We start from the raw sequence: 21484 nt of genomic DNA, 5'->3' as shown, positions 1-21484 counted from the left end.
TGGTCCACTTAACAAAGCCCCACAGGCTTCACGCCGCAAATGAAGGCTCGCCAGCCGATTCGCCGATAACAGGCTGGCCAGCCCACCCGCCACCCCGCTAACAAGTACTTGCAGACAGTACTTGCACAACCAGCCCCACTCAGCTCGCCACCATGGCACCAAGAAAACCGGTCCCAGGATTTGGAGACTCGGATGTGGGGAGGCTCCTAGAGCACCTTGTACAGTTTTGATATCCTTATTTTAGGAGGCCTTTACTTTCATACATAGATACATAGAAGATAGGAGCAGGAGGAGGCCTTTTGGCCCTTCGAGCCTGCTCCGCCATTTATCACCATCATGGCTGATCATCCAACTCAATAGCCTAATCCTGCTTTCTCCCCATAGCCTTTGATCCCATTCTCCCAAGTGCTATATCCAGCCGCCTCTTGAATATATTCAAAGTTTCAGCATCAACTACTTCCTGTGGTAATGAATTCCACAGGCCCACCACTCTGTGTGAAGAAGTGTCTCCTTATCTCTGTCCGAAATGGTTTACCCTGAATCCTCAGACTATGACCCCTGGTCCTGGACACACCTATCATTGGTAACATCTTCCCTGCATCTACCCTGTCTAGTCCTGTTAGAATTTTATAAGTCTCCATGAGATCCCCCCTCATTCTTCTGAACTCCAGCGAGAACAATCCCAACCTAGTCAATCTCTCCTCGTATGACAGTCCCGCCATCCCTGGAATCAGTCTGGTAAACCTTCGCCGCACTCCCTCCATAGCAAGAACATCCTTCCTCAGAGAAGGAGACCAAGACTGCACACAATACTCCAAGTATGGCCTCACCAAGGTCCTGTACAATTGCAACAACACACCCCTGCTTTTATACTCGAAATCTCTTGCAATGAAGGCCAACATACCATTAGCCTTCTTTACCACCTGCTGCACCTGCATGCTTACCTTCAGCGAATGGTGCACAACAGATTTGTCAAGCATGATTTTCTCTTCATAAATCTATGCTGACTCTGACTGATCCTGCCACTATTTTCTAAGTGTTCCGCTATAAAGTCCTTGATAATGGATTCAAGCATTTTCCCCACTACCGATGTTCGGCTTACTGGTCTATAATTCCCTGCTTTCTCTCTACCTCCCTTTTTGAATATTGGAGTGACATTAGCTACCCTCCAATCTGCAGGGACAGTTCCAGAGTCTATAGAATCCCGGAAGATGACCACCAATGCATCCACTATTTCCAAAGCCACCTCCTTAAGCACTCTGGGATGCAGATTCTCAGGCCCTGGGGATTTATCCGCCTTCAATCCCATCAGTTTTCCCAGCACCATTTCTCTACTAATGTTGATCTCCCTCAGTTCTTCCCTATCACTAAACCTTTCATTCTCCAACATTTCTGGGATCTGATTTGTGTCCTCATTTGTGAAGACAGAACCAAAGTATGTATTCAATTGCTCAGCCATTTCTCTGTCCCTTATTATGCATTGCCCTGTTTCTGTCTGCAGGGGGCCTACATTTCTCTTTCCCAATCTCTATCTCTTCACATATCTGTAGAAACTCTTAGTGTCAGTCTTTATGTTCCCTGCAAGTTTCCTTTCATACTCTTACTTTCCCCTTCGTAATCAATCCCTTCATCCTTCTCTGCTGAATTCTAAACCGCTCCCAATCCTCAGACCTATTACTTTTTTTGGCCAATCTGTATGCTTCTTCCTTGTATCGGATACTATTTCTAATTTCCTTTGTAAGCCATTGATTGGCCCTCTTACCCCCTTTGCTTATGTGCCAGACAGGAATGAGCAGTTGCTGTAGTTCCTCCATGCATTCCTTGAATGTTTGCCATTGTTGATCCACTGTCATCCCTTTAAGTAACTCTCCCCAATCTATCAAGGACAACTCACGCCTCATATCCTCATAGTTCCCTTTATTAAGATTCAGCGCCCTAGTCTCCGAATCAACTACTTCACTCTCCATCTTGATAACAAATTCCATCATGTTATGGTCGTTCATCCCCAAGGGGTCTCGTACAGCCAGATTGGCAATGATTCCCTTCTCATTACACAGTACCCAGTCTAAGATGGCCTGCTCTCGAGTTGGTTCTTCCACATATTGGTCAAGAAAACATTGGGAGGCAGCTCAGAGAAGCTTAACTAGACTGATTCCTGGGATGAAGAGGATTTCTTTTTTTTCTTAAATTATTCTTTCATGGGATGCGGGTCAACATTTATTGCTGGTCCCTAATTGCCCCTGAAAAGGATGGTGCTCAGCTGCCTCTTTGCACTGCTGCAGTTTCTATGCAGGTGCACCCACAGTGCTGCTAGGAATTCCAGGATTTTGACCCAGGAACAGTGAAGGAACGATGATTGGATTCCAAGTCAGCATGGTGTGTGCTTTAGAGGGGAACATGCAGGTGGTGATGTTTTCAGGCGCCTGCTCCCCTTGTCCTGCTAGGTGGTAGAGGTTGCGGGTTTGGAAGGTGCTGTCAAAGGAGCATTGGTGAGTTGCTGCAGTACATCCTGGAGATGCTACACGGCTGCCACTGTGCGTTGGTGGTGGAGGGAGTTAAAGTTGAAGGTGGCGAATGGGCCATTGATCAAGTGGAATTCCTTTTCCTGGATGGTGTCGAGCTCTGGAATTTTGTGGAGCTGCACTCATCCAGACGAGTGGAGATCATTCCATCACATTCCTGACTTGTGTCTTGCAGTTAGATGGTGGACAGGTACTGGAGGTCAGGAGGTGAGTTACTCGCCACTCATTCTGTCATGGGAGTGTCCCTTTAAGAAATGTTTGTATCTTATCACCTGGCTTCAGTGATGTCATTGTATGGGTGGAGCTGGGCTGTGGCTCTGGGAGTTGGTTTTACTTTCGCTTTGGTTTGGGGCTTGTTTTGTGGCTCTGAGTTTTGTTGCTTTTGATTTCACTTTTGGCTGCTGCACTCAGAAAGAGAAGTATCTTCGAGTGTCTCTCCATCTTCAGTTTAAAAGCTGTTCCCAGATTACTTGATAATTTAAAAGAAGGAAGGTATTCAGACCTACTGTTTTGGAAAGGAAACAAGAGCACCCATACCAGGCCTTGAGTGCTGTGTGCTGGGCCACACCTTTGAAAAGGGGTTTATGGGATCTCGTTATTGAATTTGAACAATTAAAGGGGGAAATTTATTAAGGGTGATTCATAGATTACAGTAGCTGTGTGGGGTATTTATGTTGGTAGTTGATAAAAATGCTGACTGCGTGTGTTTATAAAAATGTTAACTGAATTCGTAGAATAAAGCTTGTTTTAGATTAAAAGTGCCGAAGGCCTCTGTTGAATAACACCTGGAAAGTAGGCCTTTGTGCTCATCGTAACCAAAATCGATAAACAGTTGTAGATCAGGTGAACTCCATGATATACTTTGGAGTTTTCTAAACCCTGGCCCATAACAATTCCGACTCCACTTTCCTGAATCCTTCCTCATAATCCTTCCATTTCCCCCACTGTCCAAAGATCTGTCAATCTCAGCCTTGAATATGGTAATCATAGAATTTACAGTGCAGAAGGAGGCCATTCAGCCCATCGAGTCTGCACCGGCTCTTGGAAAGAGCAGCCTACCCAATGTCAACACCTCCACCCTATCCCCATAACCCAGTAACCCCACCCAACACTAAGGACAACTTTGGACACGGAGGGCAAATTATCATGGCCAATCCACCTAACCTGCACATCTTTGGACTGTGGGAGGAAACCGGAGCACCCGGAGGAAACCCACGCACACATGGGGAGGATGTGCAGACTCCGCACAGACAGTGACCCAAGCCGGAATCGAACCTGGGACCCTGGAGCTGTGAAGCAATTGTGCTATCCACAATGCTACCGTGCTGCCCCGTAATGCAGCACCCACAACCCTCTGGGGGAGGGGAGGGGGGGAGCAAGTTCCACAGCTTCACAATCTTTTGGGTGAAAACATTTCTCCTCATCTTAATCCTAAATGATCGATCGCTTACTCGGAGACTATGACGGAATGTTCTAGACTCTCCAGCCATGGGAAAGGATGCATCTCATTTACATTAAACAAACAAGTTTTAGAATCTGTACTTGCATAGATCCAAACACTGAAATCTTCAAATGGATTAAACAGATCACAAACACTGAGCTAACTCTTTAGCAATCACTTTTATATAAAGCACATTTTTTTCTCCTTGACGTTCTCCTCACTGTGGGAACCTAATTAATATAAAGCAATTTCTGAAATGTTGAGCCAACTTTTTTTTTAAAACTACACCCTATTGACTTTTCCATAGCCTGGTAGAAAAGGGGGTGGGGGGGTCATTCAAAATGCGGGCAGCAACTTGTCTCCTCCACGTCTGCTCGCTGAGGCAATTTGGACCATCCCCTAAGGAAAGGAGAATTACAGGAAGCAAAGCACTTCCGACAGTGCAGCACTCCCTCGGCACTACACTGGAGAGGCAGCTTCGATTTTTGTTCCCTGGGTTGGGACTGAGACCTTGAACCTTGTGCCCATATACCGGACACTTCCCACGAAGCAGTAAAATTATTAAAATAACCGTCTGGGATGTTCCCAGTCCAAGCTTCCAAAATTTCGGGTGAATTCCCAGGCCGGCAGCCCCACACGAACCACTGCAAGGCCAAAATTCCAAATTTGTTTGGACCATCTCTGATTTCACCCTGAGTGGGGAGTTCCTGCTCAGAATGACTTTTGCTTTCATTTCACTTCACCATAACCTCATTTAGTCATTGTGTGAGAAGCTGGCCTGTTGGATTCTGTGAAACAAATGATCGTTTTGTCTGCTTACGGTATGTGGAGAAATGTTCCCTCTTGATAAACGATGTCGTTAATGTTCTATTTTTGTAAAAGTGTTATGTCCGTCGTGGTGCAGACATTTCTGTGGCGTAGTTATATTGACAGTGACAATTCGCCGTGACTTTAAAGCACTGATAGATTCGTATGAGCATTTCTCATTTAAAAAAACAGAAGGGAAAGAAGATTAATTGAAGTTCGTCCACAGCGAGGCAATTCCTGTTGTAGTTAATTTGCCCTGAATGTATTTCCCTTCAAAATAAACACCGGGTTGCCAGCTCCTCCACACAGCTTCCAGTGTGGATTCCAACGTGCAGGCATTGTGGACTGTGAGAGCCCTTGCTGCGTCTGCTCCTTTCCTCTTTCAAGTTGCACTTCCTCAAGTTTGAGTTAATTTGTTGTAAGACTTAGTTTGAATGGAGCGGAGGATTTATTTAGCGCTGAACAACTCGCCAAGCCTCCTCCTCCGACAGCACCTCCCAAGCCCACCTAGAATTGAGTCAAAATCCTGGAATTCCGTCTCCAACAGCACGGTGGGTGTGCCTACACCACAGAGACTGCAGCGGTTCAAGAAGGCAGCTCACCACCCACCTTCACAAGGGCAGTTAGAGATGGACAATCACTCTTAAATCCCATGAAAGAATGAACAGCAAAGCTCCCATCATCTGTTGTGTCTTTTATTTATTTTTTTAATAAACATTTTATTGAGGTATTTTTGGTATAGTAACAACAACAAAATATACAATATACATGAAACCATAAACATAGTGCAAAAGCCGTTCACCTTTCGTACAGATCCCACCCTTACTCCCCCTCCCCCCCCCCCCCCCCCCCCCCCCCCCCGACGATTAATTTTCCACGAAGAAGTCAACGAACGGTTGCCACCTCCGGGCGAACCCTAACAGTGACCCTCTCAAGGCAAACTTAATTTTCTCCACACAGAGAAAGCTAGCCATGTCCGATAGCCAGGTCTCCGTCTTCGGGGCTTTGAGTCCCTCCATGCCAATAGTATCCGTCTCCGGGCTACCAGGGAAGCAAAGGCCAGAACGTCTGCTTCTTTCTCCTCCTGGATTCGCGGGTCTTCTGACACCCCGAAAATCTCCACCTCTGGAGTCAGCGCCACCGTTGTTTTTAACACCGTGGACATGACATCTGCAAACCCCTGCCAAAATCCCCTAAGCTTCGGACATGCCCAGAACATGTGGACATGGTTCGCTGGTCTTCCCGTGCATTTTGTACACCTGTCGTCCACCCCAAAGAATCTGCTCATCCGGGCCACCGTAATGTGAGCGGTGCACAACCTTGAATTGTATCAGGCTGAGCCTGGTACATGTTGCGGGGCTGGTTGACTCTATGCAACGCGTCTGCCCATAGACCATCCTCTATCTCACCTCCCAGCTCCTCCTCCCACTTGCGCTTCAGCTCCTCAGTCTGCATCTCCTCTGACCCAGTAAGCTCCTTATAGATGTCTGAGACGTTCCCCTCCCCTACCCACCCTCTGGAAACTACCCTGTCCTGAATCCCCCTTAGCGGTAGGAGCGGGAAGGTTGACACCTGTTTACGTAGGAAGTACCGCCCCTGCAGATACCTGAATTTGTTTCCCCTCGCCAACCCAAACTTTTCCTCCGGCACCCTCATACTCTGAAAGCTCCCCTCTATGAACATATCCCCCATCCTCTCAATCCCGGCTCTCACCACAACCGGAACCCCCCGTCCATACCCCCCGGGGAAAACTGGTGATTATCACAAATTGGGGCTCAGACCAATGCTCCCACTGCTCCCATGCCACCTCCAATGGCCCCAAACTCTCAGGGCCGCCACCACCATGGGGCTGGTTGAGTACCGCGTCGACGGGAGCGGCAGAGGCGCAGTTACCAACGCCCCCAGACTGGTGCCCTTACAAGAAGCCGCCTCCATATGCACCCATGCCGCCCCCCCCCCGCCCCCCCCCCCAACCCATTTCCTGATCATGGCTATATTAGCCGCCCAGTAATAGCTGTTAAAATTTGGCAGCGCCAGTCCGCCCTCTCCCCCACTCTGCTCAAGCATTACCTTCCTTACTCGCGGGGTCTTGTCCACCCAAACGAAGCCCGTGATCACTCTGTTGACCCGCTTAAAAAAGGTGAGACATTGAAATACAAATAGGAACCTCGGGAGTGTTTTGTTACCTGTGTGGTAGGTAACATGTGCTACTCAATCCTTGGTTAATGATGAGGTCTTCTGAATCACGATGAAGAAGATTCGAACTCTTCCAGTAGTAACAAAAGGTTTATTGAGTAACTACAACAATATTTACATGAGTTCTTTACTTTAATACTAGTGATAAGGTTAACAAGATCTAACTATGGTAGCTCTACGTAACTCCACTGGCCATCTAAACTAGTCTGCTTTGATCACTGTGCACCCAAGAGAGAGAGAGAGAGAGAGAGACCCAATGTGGCTGCCTTTTATACCCCTGTTGGTCCGGCCCTCTAGTGATCATGTGGTGCTACTGATGACATATTAACCCCTTGTGTACATGCACATATAGAGATCACTACATCCCCCTTTTTTCGTGTTAGATATTTTCTGTATGTTGTAAAGAAAATTGAACAAACATAATGGATGCAGTTTGCAAAGGCATTTCATAAAATCAATGAGTTAGTCCGTCAAATGTTAATACATTTAGTCTCTTAAGTTTTTTTTTTGCTTGCATGAAATAGGTAGACAAATGATGTTTTTTCAAGTTGTGATGATCTTGACGATTATACAAAACCAATTAATATTTATGAGTCCAATCTTAACAATTTTGTGAGTCCATACTTTATGAGTTTGTACAGTCAAGTTGCTTTAACTTTGATACTAGTGATAAGGTTAACAGGATCTAACTATAGTAACTATATGTAACTCCACTGGCCATCTAAACTAGTGTGCTGTTGCTTTGATCTCCATGCATCCAAGAGAGAGAGAGAGCCCCAATGTGGTTGCCTTTTATACCCCTGTTGGTCTGGCCCTCTAGTGATCATGTGGTGCTACTGATTAACCCCTTGTGTACATGCACATATAGAGATCACTACAAGGAGGACCATCCTTTTCACCGTTTACACCCTCCTGGCCAGAGACAGTGGAAGCGCGTCCCATCTCTGAAAATTGTCCTTCATTTGGTCCACCGGCCGGGTCAGATTCAATTTATGCAGCCGGTCCCATTCCCGTGCCACCTGGATGCCTAGGTACCTAAAACTATCCCCTACTGACCTAAACAACAGCTCTCCCAGTCGCCCCTCCTGTCCCCTCACCTGAACCACAAACATCTCACTCTTTTCCATATTTAACTTATACCCCGAAAACCGGTCAAATTCCCCTATAATCTTCTTGATTTCTTTCATCCCCTCTACTGGGTCCGAAACGTACAGATGCAGCTCATCCGCATAGAGCGAAACCCTGTTCGTCCGTTCACTTGCCACAGGAGCGTGATACAGTAACCTGACCCAGTCAATAAAGCCCCGCCCGAATCCGAACCTTCCCAGTACCTCCCAAAAATAATCCCATTCTATCCGATCAAAAGCCTTTTCTGCATCCATTGCGATCACTACCTCCACCTCCCTACCTTCCGGGGGCATCATGATCACATTTAACAGCCTTCTTACATTGGCCACCAACTGCCTACCCTTAACAAACCCCATCTGGTCCTCCCCAATAACATCCGGAACACAATCCTCAATCCTGGAGGACAAGACTTTGGCCAGCAACTTGGCATCCACATTCAGCAGGGAGATCGGCCTGTAGGACCCACAGAGCTCCGGGTTTTTGTCCCGCTTAAGAATCAGCGAAATCGTTGCCAGTGACATCGCCGGGGGCAGCACCCCTCTTTCCCTTGCCTCATTGAACATTCTCAACAACACTGGCCCCAGTATCCCCGAGAACGTTTTATAAAACTCCACTGGGTACCCGTCCAGACCCGGGGCCTTACCCGCCTGCATGGCCTTCAAGCCCTCCACTATCTCTTCCAGCCCGATTGGGGCCCCCAGCCCTTCTACCCGCTCCCCATCCACCATTGGGAAATTCAGCCTCTCCAAGAAGGGCCTCATCCCCTCCAGCCCCGTAGGGAGTTCCGACCTGTACAGCCTGCTGTAGAAATCCCTAAGCACCTTATTGACCCCTACCGAATCACCAATCAGGTTCCCATCTCCGTCCTTTACTTTCCCTATCTCCCTAGCTGCCTCCCTCTTCCTAAGCTGCTGTGCAAGCATTCTGCTGGCGTTCTCTCCATGTTTGTTGTGTCTTTTATGGGGCCCTGGCTAACCCCTGTCCATCTTCTCCCCTTGCACCCCCTTTTCACAGAGAATACACTCGGTGGCCCTCAGGAAACTAACAAGTGTGGGTCAGAGCCCTCGCCAGTCACTCCGGGAGCTGCAGGGTGAACAGATAAGTCCACAAAATGTCCAAGTACGTTTCAACCAACCTCCTAATGGCAGCACGGACAATCGCCAAATCCCATTGAACAATGATTGGAAATTTGGGGACATAGAATGGCAGTGGCAGTAGTTTACTACCCCACCTTGGTCGTCACCACGGTTCCTCAATGTATGAGTGTGGGCTTCCCTATCCAGCTTCCAGGTGTTGTGTTTGGTCTTTTGTACCTTACGAAGGAATCCACCAAACACTTGAAATGAATGAATGAATGAATGAATGAAAATCGCTTATTGTCACGAGTAGGCTTCAATGAAGTTACTGTGAAAAGCCCCTAGTCGCCACATTCCGGCGCCTGTTCGGGGAGGCTGGTACGGGACACTTCGGCTTGTCCAAACCAAAATCTTTTATTGAGTCTCATGTGGTAAGATAGCAATCTGTTATGGAGCAAGTTATCATGGAGTCTGCTCATTACTCCTCTGGAATCGGCACCGAGAACCGGCCAGTCACTTGTATGTCTTATTACCTGCACCGCCACAAGCTGTTTGGAGGTCGCACACCATCCATCTATGATATAGCCCATAGGCATATCACCAGAGCCCCCTTCCTCACAAAACATTAAGATGTTTTTTACAGGCAACATTCATCTTTAAACTGAATGCAGTCATGATGTTTAGCTAACAAAGTGAATGAGTTTTACTAAGGTGTCCATAAACATGCTGTGCCTGACAAGTACCCTTTTCCTTTGTACAGATCATTGTGCCTCCCTCACGGGATCACCTCTGTGATCAGCTTCTTCAAAGACTGGTTTACGTGCCGGCATCTTGGTTCTTTTGCTCTTCGCTCTGTGCCTTTGGAAGGACTGTGTCCCATGACTGCCATATTTGTATTACTGATTGCTTTCTCTTTCGCTTCCTTGCATGATGCTGTTTGCTACTTGTGGCTGTTTTTGTTGGTGGGATGAGCGAGCTCTCCCAGTCTTCTCTTTCTCCTCGTTACTTTGAGAACGCGGTGATGGATTTTGGTGTGTCTCTTGCTTTTGTTTTTTTCTGCAGCGGCCTCTGGCATGGAGCCGGCTGTTGCGGGTTGAATGGACTGCAGAGGCTTAGGCGCCGCGCCACCTTCGGGTGGTATGACCATGCCCACCTCAGTGGCCTCACCGACATGTTGGAGTACCTTGGTTTCTGGTGCCTGCGTGAAGGCTGGAACTGGGGTTGCAGGTCTCGCCCCTTCTTGGCTTGCAGGAGCAGCGCCACGTGCTCTTCGTCCCTCAAGGTGACAATGCTCTCCGGCTGACCTGATCCAGGCACCTTGATCGAACTCACAAATGTGTGAGTGGTCTATGGAGCTGCATAATGAAATTGTCATCAGCTCTTCCTCTGGGTCAGCCCCAGAGTTGTCTACTATTGCAATCGCCACGTCGCTGTCATCACAATCGTCATCTATGTCCTCCCATTCGTCACCGGTGTCAATGATTTGGGAGTGAATTACAGGAGCCGTTTCAAAGGCCTGGAATGGGTCACCACATACCTCCGAGGCTAGTTTTTCCAAGATCGGGGTGACTTCTTCCGTCTGTGGCTCAGTCAATGGCTGATCCTCCGTTGTATCAGCAGCTCCAAACTCCCGCTCTCCACAGAGGTTGATTATCAACCTCCAAACCCTTCCAATGCGCCCAGGGGAGGCGGTAAGAGATTCATGGTCAGCCATGCTTCACGTGGAGCAGTGGTCCTCCAGCTAGAGCTTCATGTCTAACAGCATGTGCTTCATCAGCCTCATGAGTCACTAGATGTAGGAAGAAGGTGGCTATAGACCACCTTACAGAAAGATGAGGTGCTGCTCTTTGAGCTTACACTGTGCTTCATTGAAACACTGGGGGTGGTGGAAGGCAGAGAGATCTGGGTGGGATGGTGAATTAAAGTGGAGGGTACATTTCTGATGAAAAGTGACAGGGGGCACAGTGGTTAGCACTGCTGCCTCACAGCTCCAGGGAAACTGGGTTCAATTCCAACTTCGGGTGCCTGTCTGTGTGGCGTTTGCACTTTTCCCCCGGCCTGCGTGGGTTTCCTCCGGGTGCTCCGGTTTCCTCCCACAGTCCAAAGATGTGCAGGTTAGGTGGATTGACCATGCTAATTTACTCCTTAGTGTCCAAAAGGTTAGGTAGGGTTACGTGGATAGGGTGGAGGCGTGGGCTTAAGTAGGGTGCTCTTTCTAAGGGCCGACGCAGACTTGGGGGCCGAATGGCCTGCTTCTGGGATTCTATGATAAGATTTTAATTCCAACAGTCTTCTATGAAGCCTGAAAGGTTGTTTCTGGGAGGCTTGGGGATACTTTGGGTAAGTACCCTGACAATCAGGAGGGAGATTTTAAAAAAACAGTCATCAGGGATGGGGATAGGTGGGAAAGTTTGCGATCAGGATTAGAAAGCCTGTAAGTGGGAGTTAGTGTACGGGGATGGGGGTGTTACAATCCCAGTTGGACGGGAAGATTCCAGAATGGAACCCTCCCTCAAAAGACTGTAACTTTAGCTTTTTTTATTAAACGTAGAGGACAGAGTGGCAGGACTACTAAATAACTAGTTTTAACAACAAGTGAAAAACAATTATTAAACAAGAAATTTGGATTATGATTACAAACGCCTTTACTCCCCCCATTGCTTAACATTTACCCACAGGTTTTAGGATTAACACGAGTTGCAAAGTTCATCTTAATCTACAACGGTCTCATTAACACAAAGTCCCTTTTAAGCACACAGGATGGCTGTGGCCAAATACACATATTCCGCCTGCACCCACGTTAGTTTCTGTGGTTTTCTCCTCGGAATCCCCCGCAGATGATTGTCAATGAGAGTTTCCAAACTCCACTGCCAAAAACACACTTCAAAATCTTCCCCCATACGTATGCTTCTGGGCTGGGGCTGGTTTAGCACACCGGGCTAAATAGCTGGCTTTTAAAGCAAACCAAGGCAGGCCAGCAGCACGGTCCAATTCCCATACCAGCCCCCCCCCCCCAGAACAGGCGCCGGAATGTGGCGACTAGGGGCTTTTCACAGTAACTTCATTTGAAGCCTACTTGTGACAATAAGCGATTTTCATTTCATGCTCTCCCTTCGCGGGAAAGCTAAAATGTGGAAGTATATCGGCCTTCCTTCACTGGGTCAAATCCTGGAATTCCGCTCCTAACAGCACTGGGGGAGCGGCTGCACCATGTGGATTGCAGCGGTTCAAGAAGGCAGCTCACCACCACCACCTTCTCCAGGGTAATTAGGGAGGAGCAATAAATGCTGGTCGAGCCAGCCACGCACAATTTTCTTTTAAACTTCACTGTGACAGCAGCTCAGTCAAAGAATATTGTTAATACGAGCAACTAATCACAACACAGCATCCAGTCGAGGTGTAACAAATAAAATATTTCAGCTTTCACTTGCTTCAATGGCCAGCTATTTATCACATACCTTCATGGAGCAAGGCCGCAGTCCTTTAATATTAAGGATTGATTTTCCTGCTGGATTTTCTGCTTACTTTTAACGTGGCCACAGATTGCATTAAACAAACCTGTGCCCCAATCAAATGGCTGTTCAGGGTCCTAATGTCCTGATTTCGAGCATCAACTTGCCCCATCTGGTGGACAACACTGCTCTATATTGCTCCCATATCTGCTGCAAAAGTAGCCACACCTCATTCAGCATCTTTATGATCCCTGTTGATGTTTTAACTGGACGGGAAGATTCCAGAATGGAACCCTGGCTTAAAAGACAGTAACGTTAAAAAAAATTAAAATGCGGAGGAACAGAGTCACGGGACCGCTAATTAGTTTTGGTGCAGAAGGAGGCCATTTGGCCCATCGAGTCTTCACCGAACCTCCGAAAGAGCACTCCACCTGGGCCCAAACCCCCGCCACATCCCCGTAACCCCACCTAACCTTTGGGCACTGAGGGGCAATTTAGGATGGCCAATTCACCTAATCGGCACATTTTTGGATTGGACTACATTATGATACAATGCTTCTTTACTCTCCCAGTTCAGGACTTTACATCAACCCTTATCTCGACGGCTGTACAAACTGTTCACACAATTTCTTTAACTCTCAATTTCGAGACTGGACTAAAATGACACAAAATGTTTCATTCATCTCTGAAGTCTGCTGTCCCACTTTAAATCTAGTTACTGCAATGGTCTCTTTAACTCGGAACACTTTTGGTGACCATTCCTTGAATTGTTCTGAACAATACCTTAACAGAGGCTAAAACTCAGGGATTGGCAGTTGGGGAGGGCTTCCATGAGTGGTCTGGGTGATTGGACAAAATGGATCTTCCCACTTTTGCCCCAGTGGGCAGAAACAACAGAAGACTTCTCAATGGATCCAACACCCCTGTTCCTCCTAGCCCCCAAGAAGTGCTGGAAAAGGATTGGGGAGCCAGCAGCACTTGCCCCCTTGTCGCTGCTATGTGGTCAGACCACCTGATCAATCCATGGAGCCCAAGATTTTTTATATGTAAATTTAGAGTACCTAATTCTTTTTTTCCCAATTAAGGGGCAATTTGGTGTGACCAATCCACCTACCCTGCACATCTTTGTGTTGTGGGGATGAGACCCACACAGACACCGGAAGAATGTGCAAACTCCACACGGACAGTGACCCGGGGCTGGGATCGAACCCGGGTCCTCGGCGCCGGGAGGCAGCAGTGCTAACCACTGCGCCACCGTGCTGCCCTGTGGAGCCCAAATTAATCTTGAATTTGGCCACCAATTGCATTGGGAGCCTGATTTAAATAGGTAAGCGAGGTGCTCTGCCTCTCTCTGGTTGGAGCTTTCGAATCCTGGATATCCAGGTAACAAGATGGTGGGTGTGGGTGTTGCAGGTTGGGGTTGCGTTCTGTGTATTTCACTGAGCAGCTGACTACCTCCACCGATTGTCATGGGGTTAGTACTGAGGCTGTCAACTCTGTATCTCCTTCCACACAGCCTGCCAGACCTGCTGAGTGTTTTCAATCTCTGGAGTTGTTTGTCCAGCAGTTACCCTGTTGCTGGAGAATAAGTGATCATTTGAAACCCCTCCGATCGAGAAAATCTACTGAACGCATTTGTAACGCAGGAAATGTTGCTTCGAGAATTCGAAGAAGGCGTTTGAGAATTGTAGACGGGCGTTTAAAATGTTTTCTTCAGGGAATTGCTGATAGCTTCAGTGGGCTAAATCGGCAGCTATTGAGGAAAAGGTCAGTCTGCTTAACCACTTCCTTACCTTGCAAGTCAGCTGTTCGGGAGAGAGAGGGAGCCAGGACCTTGGAAACAGCGCGGGAGTTTCAAAAAGCGCGGTAGCTGCGAGGCAGAGGGGACAGTTTAAAAGGGCGCGCCGTGGGTGAGGTAAGTACTGATTAACCACTTCCTGACCTTGCAGGTCAGCTGTTCGGGAGAGAGATCAGTTTTGGGAGCAGGCCTATTGGCTGACTGTAAATCAGGAAGGATACAAAGGGTGTGGCTGAAGTGCCTATAGAAACGGAGTGCTGAAGGCAAACAGAGTATCTGAGTTTGGGTAAGGCTGAGTTCGGGTAAGAGGGGAGTGACAAAAAAAAAAAAAAAATCAAATTAATTAAGTAAATTAATTAACTAGTTAAGGGAATTTGGTGCTCACCTGAAGGAGGTGCAGAGAAGCAGACCTGTGAGGGAGTCTCTGGAGCAATTGCATCACAGCCAGCAGGTAAGTGATTGGCTTGTAACTGGTAAGTGATTTCTCTCTCTTTGACTTTCTCTTAGCTGTGTAGTGTAGTTCAAATTTAACTTCAGGTTTAAGTCATGGCAGGAGAGCTCAGACCCGTGTCATGCTCCTCTTGTGAGATGTGGCAAGTCAGGGACCCTTCTGGTGTCCCTGACTCCTTCATCTGCAAGAAGTGTGTCTAACTGCAGCTCCTGTTAGACCGCTTGACGGCTCTGGAGCTGCGGATGGACTCACTTTGGAGCATCCGCGATGCTGAGGAAGTTGTGGATAGCACATTCAGTGAGTTGGTCACACCGCAGATTAAAATTACTGAGGCAGATAGGGAAAGGGTGACCAACAGACAGAGGAAGAGTAGGAAGGCAGTGCAGGGATCCCCTGCGGTCATCTCCCTCCAAAACAGATTTACCGTTTTGGAAACTGTTGGGGGAGATGGCTCACCAGGGGAAGGTGGCAGCAGCCAGGTTCATGGCACCGTGGCTGGCTCTGCTGCACAGAAGGGCGGGAAAAAGAGTGGCAGAGCTATAGTGATAGGGGATTCAATTGTAAGGGGAGTAGACAGGCGTTTCTGCGGACGCAAACGAGAATCCAGGTTGGTATGTTGCCTCCCTGGTGCAAGGGTCAAGGATGTCTCGGAGCGGCTGCGGGGCATTCTGGAGGGGGAGGGTGAACAGCCAGCTGTCGTGGTGCATATAGGCACCAACGATATAGGTAAAAAACGGGATGAGGTCCTACAAGCTGAATTTAGGGAGTTAGGAGTTAAACTAAAAAGTAGGACCTCAAAGGTAGTAATCTCAGGATTGCTACCAGTGCCACGTGATAGTCAGAGTAGGAATGACAGGATAGCTAGGATGAATACGTGGCTTGAGAGATGGTGCAAGAGGGAGGGTTTCAAATTCCTGGGACATTGGGACCGATTCTGGGGGAGGTGGGACCTGTACAAATCGGACGGTCTGCATCTGGGTGGGACCGGAACCAATGTTCTCGGGGGGGTGTTTGCTAGTGCAGTTGGGGAGGGTTTAAACTAATGTGCCAGGGGGATGGGAACCGATGTAGGAAGTCAGTGGGGACAGAAACAAAAGGCAGGAAGGGAGAGTGTGTAAAGCATGACCAGAGAAAGCAGGGCAGAGAGCAAGGAAGGTCTACATTAAACTGCATTTATTTCAATGCAAGGGGCCTGACGGGCAAAGCGGATGAACTCAGGGCATGGACGGGCACATGGGACTGGGATATTATAGCTATGACTGAAACATGGCTAAGGGAGGGGCAGGACTGGCAGCTCAATGTTCCAGGGTACAGATGCTATAGAAAGGATAGAACAGGAGGTAAGAGAGGAGGGGGAGTGGCATTTTTGATTAGGGAGAACATCACAGCAGTACTTAGAGGGGATATATCCGAGGGTTCGCCCACTGAGTCTATATGGGTGGAACTGAAAAATAAGAAGGGAGAGATCACCTTGGTAGGACTGTACTACAGGCCCCCAAATAGTCAGCGGGAAATTGAGGAGCAAATATGTAAGGAGATTACAGATAGCTGCAAGAATAATAGGGTGGTAGTAGTAGGGGACTTTAACTTTCCCAACATTGACTGGGACAGCCATAGCATTAGGGGCTTGGATGGAGGGAAATTTGTTGAGTGTATTCAGGAGGAATTTCTCATTCAGTATGTGGATGGACCGACTAGAGAGGGGGCAAAACTTGACCTCGTCTTGGGAAATAAGGAAGGGCAAGTGACAGAAGTGCTAGTGAGGGATCACTTTGGGACAAGTGACCATAATTCCATTAGTTTTAAGATAGCTATGGAGAATGATAGGTCTGGCCCAAGAGTTAAAATTCTTAATTGGGGCAAGGCCAATTTTGATGGTATCAGGCAGGAACTTGCAGAGGTAGATTGGGGGAGACTATTGGCAGACAAAGGGACGGCTGGTAAATGGGAGGCTTTTAAAAATGTGTTAACCAGGGTGCAGGGTAAGCACATTCCCTTTAGAGTGAAGGGCAAGGCTGGTAGAAGTAGGGAACCCTGGATGACTCGAGATATTGAGACTCTGGTCAAAAAGAAGAAGGAGGCATATGACGTACATAAGCAACTGGGATCAAGTAGATCCCTTGAAGAGTATAGAGATTGTCGAAATAGAGTTAAGAGGGAAATCAGGAGGGCAAAAAGGGGACATGAAATTGCTTTGGCAAATAATGCAAGGGAGAATCCAAAGAGATTCTACAGATACATAAAGGGGAAAAGAGTAACTAGGGACAGAGTAGGGCCTCTTAAGGATCAACAAGGGCATCTATGTGCAGAGCCACAAGAGTTGGGTGAGATCCTGAATGAATATTTCTCATCGGTATTCACGGTGGAGAAAGGCATGGATGTTAGGAAACTAAGGGAAATAAATAGTGATGTCTTGAGAAGTGTGCATATTACAGAGGAGGAGGTGCTGGAAGTCTTAAAGCGCATCAAGGTAGATAAATCCCCGGGACCTGATGAAATGTATCCCAGGATGTTGTGGGAGGCTAGGGAGGAAATTGCGGGTCCCCTAACCGAGATATTTGAATCATCGGCAGCCACAGGTGAGGTGCCTGAAGATTGGAGAGTGGCGAATGTTGTGCCCTTGTTAAAGAAGGGCAGCAGGGAAAAGCCTGGGAACTACAGACCGGTGAGCCTAACGTCTGTAGTAGGTAAGTTGCTAGAAGGTATTCTGAGAGACAGGATCTACAAGCATTTAGAGAGGCAAGGACTGATTCGGGGCAGTCAGCATGGCTTTGTGCGTGGAAAATCATGTCTCACAAATTTGATTGAGTTTTTTGAGGGAGTGACCAAGAAGGTAGATGAGGGCAGTGCAGTAGACGTTGTCTACATGGACTTTAGCAAAGCCTTTGACAAGGTACCGCATGGTAGGTTGTTGCAGAAGGTTAAAGCTCACGGGATCCAGGGTGAGGTTGCCAATTGGATTCAAAATTGGCTGGACGACAGAAGGCAGAGGGTGGTTGTAGAGGGTTGTTTTTCAAACTGGAGGCCTGTGACCAGTGGTGTGCCTCAGGGATCGGTGCTGGGTCCACTGTTATTTGTGATTTATATTAATGATTTGGATGAGAATTTAGGAGGCATGGTTAGTAAGTTTGCAGATGACACCAAGATTGGTGGCACAGTGGATAGCGAAGAAGGTTATCTAGGATTGCAACGGGATCTTGATCAATTAGGCCAGTGGGCCGACGAATGGCAGATGGAGTTTAATTTAGATAAATATGAGGTGATGCATTTTGGCAGATCGAATCAGGCCAGGACCTACTCAGTTAATGGTATGGCGTTGGGGAGAGTTATAGAACAAAGAGATCTAGGAGTACAGGTTCATAGCTCCTTGAAGGTGGAGTCGCAGGTGGACAGGGTGATGAAGAAGGCATTCGGCATGCTTGGTTTCATTGGTCAGAACATTGGATATAGGAGTTGGGACGTCTTGTTGAAGTTGTACAAGACATTGGTACGGCCACACTTGGAATACTGTGTGCAGTTCTGGTCACCCTATTATAGAAAGGATATTATTAAACTAGAAAGAGTGCAGAAAAGATTTACTAGGATGTTGCCGGGACTTGATGGTTTGAGTTATAAGGAGAGGCTGGATAGACTGGGACTTTTTTCCCTGGAGCGTAGGAGGCTTAGGGGTGATCTTATAGAGGTCTATAAAATAATGAGGGGCATAGATAAGGTAGATAGTCAACATCTTTTCCCAAAGGTAGGGGAGTCTAAAACTAGAGGGCATAGGTTTAAGGTGAGAGGGGAGAGATTCAGAAGGGCCCAGAGGGGCAATTTCTTCACTCAGAGGGTAGTGAGTGTCTGGAATAGGCTGCCAGAGGTAGTAGTAGAGGCGGGTACAATTGTGTCTTTCAAAAAGCATTTAGATGGTTACATGGGTAAGATGGGTATAGAGGGTTATGGGCCAAGTGCGGGCAACTGGGACTAGCTTAATGGTAAAAACTGGGCGGCATGGACTGGTTGGGCCGAAGGGCCTGTTTCCATGCTGTAAACTTCTATGATTCTATGTTACTCAGATATCTATCTGAATGACAAATCTGGCTGTCCCCCCCCCCCGAGTCCTCGTCTGACTGACAGGAATTGAGTGTAATGGGTCGCTGCGGAAGGCAAGGCCGTTCAAAGCGAGGTGCTGTTGAACTTTGATCCCGTGACCCGCTTTTCCCTCTTGGAAAATGTGATGTTAACCTTTCCACCTCTCTTGTTATTTGATGGCTACGAACACCGAGGCTTCAACGCCTCTGGATGAGGCTGGTCTAGGCTACATGGTTTTTTAGCCTTCCCAGCAGAAATCTGGCCACAGGCAGGATTTTCCTACAATCATGCTCTTTTTTCCCCCCAAGTGATTGATTGGTCTGTTAATCCTGCTGCAAATAGTGTAGGATTTGGATTTGGATTTGTTTATTGTCACGTGTACCGAGGTACAGTGAAAAGTATTTTTCTGCGAGCAGCTCAACAGATCATTAAGTACATGAAAATAAAATAAAATAAAATAAAATACATAATAGGGCAACCACAAGGTACACAATGTAACTACATAACACCGGCATCGGATGAAGCATACAGGGGTGTAGTGTTAATGAGGTCAGTGCATCAGAGGGTGGTTTAGGAGTCTGGTAACAGCAGAAAAGAAGCTGTTTTTGAGTCTGTCCGTGCGTGTTCTCAGACTTCTGTATTTCCTGCCCGATGGAAGAAGTTGGAAGAGTGAGTAAGTCAGGTGGGAGGGGTCTTTGATTATACTGCCCGCTTTCCCCAGGCAGCAGGAGGTGTAGATGGAGTCAATGGATGGGGGGGCAGGTTTGTGTGATTGGCTGGGCTGTGTTCACGACTCTCTGAAGTTTCTTGTGGTCCTGGGCCGAGCAGTTGCCATACCAGGCTGTGATGCAGCCAGATAGGATGCTTTCTATAGTGCATCTATAAAAGTTGGTAAGCGTTAATGTCGACATGCTGAATTTCCTTAGTTTCCTGAGGAAGTATAGGCGCTGTTGTGCTTTCTTGGTGGTAGCGTCGACGTGGGTGGACCAGGACAGATTTTTGGAGATGTGCACCCCTAGGAATTTGAAACTGCTAACCATCTCCACCTCGGCCCGGATGCTGACAGGGGTGTGTACAGTACTTTGCTTCCTAAAGTCAATGACCAGCTCTTTAGTTTTGCTGGCATTGAGGGAAAGATTGTTGTCGCTGCACCAGTCCACTAGGTTCTCAATCTCCCTCCTGTATTCTAACTCGTCATTATTCGAGATCTGGCCGACTACGGGCAGCACGGTAGCGCAGTGGTTAGCACAATTGCTTCACTGCTCCAGTGTCCCAGGTTCGATTCCCCGCTGGGTCACTGTCTGTGTGGAGTCTGCACGTTCTCCCCGTGTCTGCGTGGGTTTCCTCCGGGTGCTCCGGTTTCCTCCCACAGTCCAAAGATGTGCAGGTTAGGTGGATAGGCCGTGCTAAACTGCCCCTAGTGTCCAAAAAGGTTGGGTGGGGTTACTGTGTTACAGGGATAGGGTAAAGGTGTGGGCTTGGGTAGGCTGCTCTTTCCAAGAGCCGGTGCAGACTCGATGGGCTGAATGACCTCCTTCTGCACTGTAAATTCTATAATGGTCCTATTATCAGCAAACATGTAGATGGAGTTGGAACAAAATGTTTCCATGCAGTTGTGTGTTTACAGGGAGTATAGTAGGGGGCTAAGTACGCAGCCTTGCGGGGTCCCGGTATTGAGGACTATTGTGGAGGAGGTGTTTTTGTTTATTCTTACTGATTGTGGTCTGTGTTTAGACAGTTTACACAAGCATGAAGATAGTATCAATCGATACAAACAATGTTTAAGCCAAGGAATCCATGTCAAGACAGCAGTGTGATCAGCTCTCACATGGCGCTTGGCAATTTTCCTGGTGGGAGGAATTCCCCATTCAGCTTCCATTGAACTCCGTGTCGGCTGCATCACGATGTCTTCTGAAATCCAGACCAGGTTTTCCATTGGGGCACAAGTGGGAAGATCCATTTTGTCCAATTACCCAGCTTTGTTAGCTGTTCATGATGGATGGTTAGTGTGATTGTTGTGTGTATTATTCAACTTCCCCTAAAAGTGAAGCTAGGTGTGGCACTTCGCTGACATCCTGTCCTCTTATCTCATTTGTTCCAGACAATGGAATGCATTTGACCTCCATTAGGAGTAATACCAAACATTCCAGAAACATTTGGTATGCATTGATAAGATCTCTTTCTCCCCAGGAAGGCACAATGCCCTAGGTTTGCTCATTTCTTCCCTTTAATACATGAAATAAAGTAAGCATCGTACAGCCTGGCTAACTGACGACAACTGAGGGCAGCACGGTAGCATTGTGGATAGCACAATTGCTTCACAGCTCCAGGGTCCCAGGTTCGATTCCGGCTTGGGTCACTGTCTGTGCGGAGTCTGCACATCCTCCCCGTGTGTGCGTGGGTTTCCTCCGGGTGCTCCGGTTTCCTCCCACAGTCCAAAGATGTGCAGGTTAGGTGGATTGGCTATGATAAATTGGCCTTAGTGTCCAAAATTACCCTTAGTGTTGGGTGGGGTTACTGGGTTATGGGGATAGGGTAGAGG

The 21484-nt window shown here is 47.7% G+C and overlaps 1 protein-coding gene across 8 annotated transcripts in view; it reads left to right on the top strand.

Annotated features, from left to right (window-relative positions):
* The window catches only part of LOC140425557 (serpin B6-like), a 39261-nt gene that overhangs the window by 1310 nt on the left and 16467 nt on the right, over positions 1 to 21484 (top strand). The window contains exons 1-2 of one of the 8 annotated variants that reach the window (XM_072509986.1): positions 4469 to 4784; positions 9109 to 9213. The exons of 4 other annotated variants lie outside the window; for them this stretch is intronic. Coding sequence is in view for 1 of the 4 variants with exons in the window: in XM_072509981.1 (XP_072366082.1) it covers positions 4763 to 4784 (22 nt within the window). In the remaining 3 variants the exon portion in view is untranslated. Of the gene's footprint in view, positions 1 to 4466; positions 4785 to 9108; positions 9214 to 14848; positions 14872 to 21484 lie in introns of those variants that run through there. 3 more of the 8 variants (XM_072509985.1, XM_072509981.1, XM_072509989.1) reach the window with 3 other exon arrangements.

Source organism: Scyliorhinus torazame, chromosome 6, assembly GCF_047496885.1.
Source record: "Scyliorhinus torazame isolate Kashiwa2021f chromosome 6, sScyTor2.1, whole genome shotgun sequence".
Lineage (NCBI taxonomy): Eukaryota > Metazoa > Chordata > Chondrichthyes > Carcharhiniformes > Scyliorhinidae > Scyliorhinus > Scyliorhinus torazame.
Note: the sequence above shows the minus strand (reverse complement) of the source record. Positions and strands in the feature narration are given on the sequence as shown.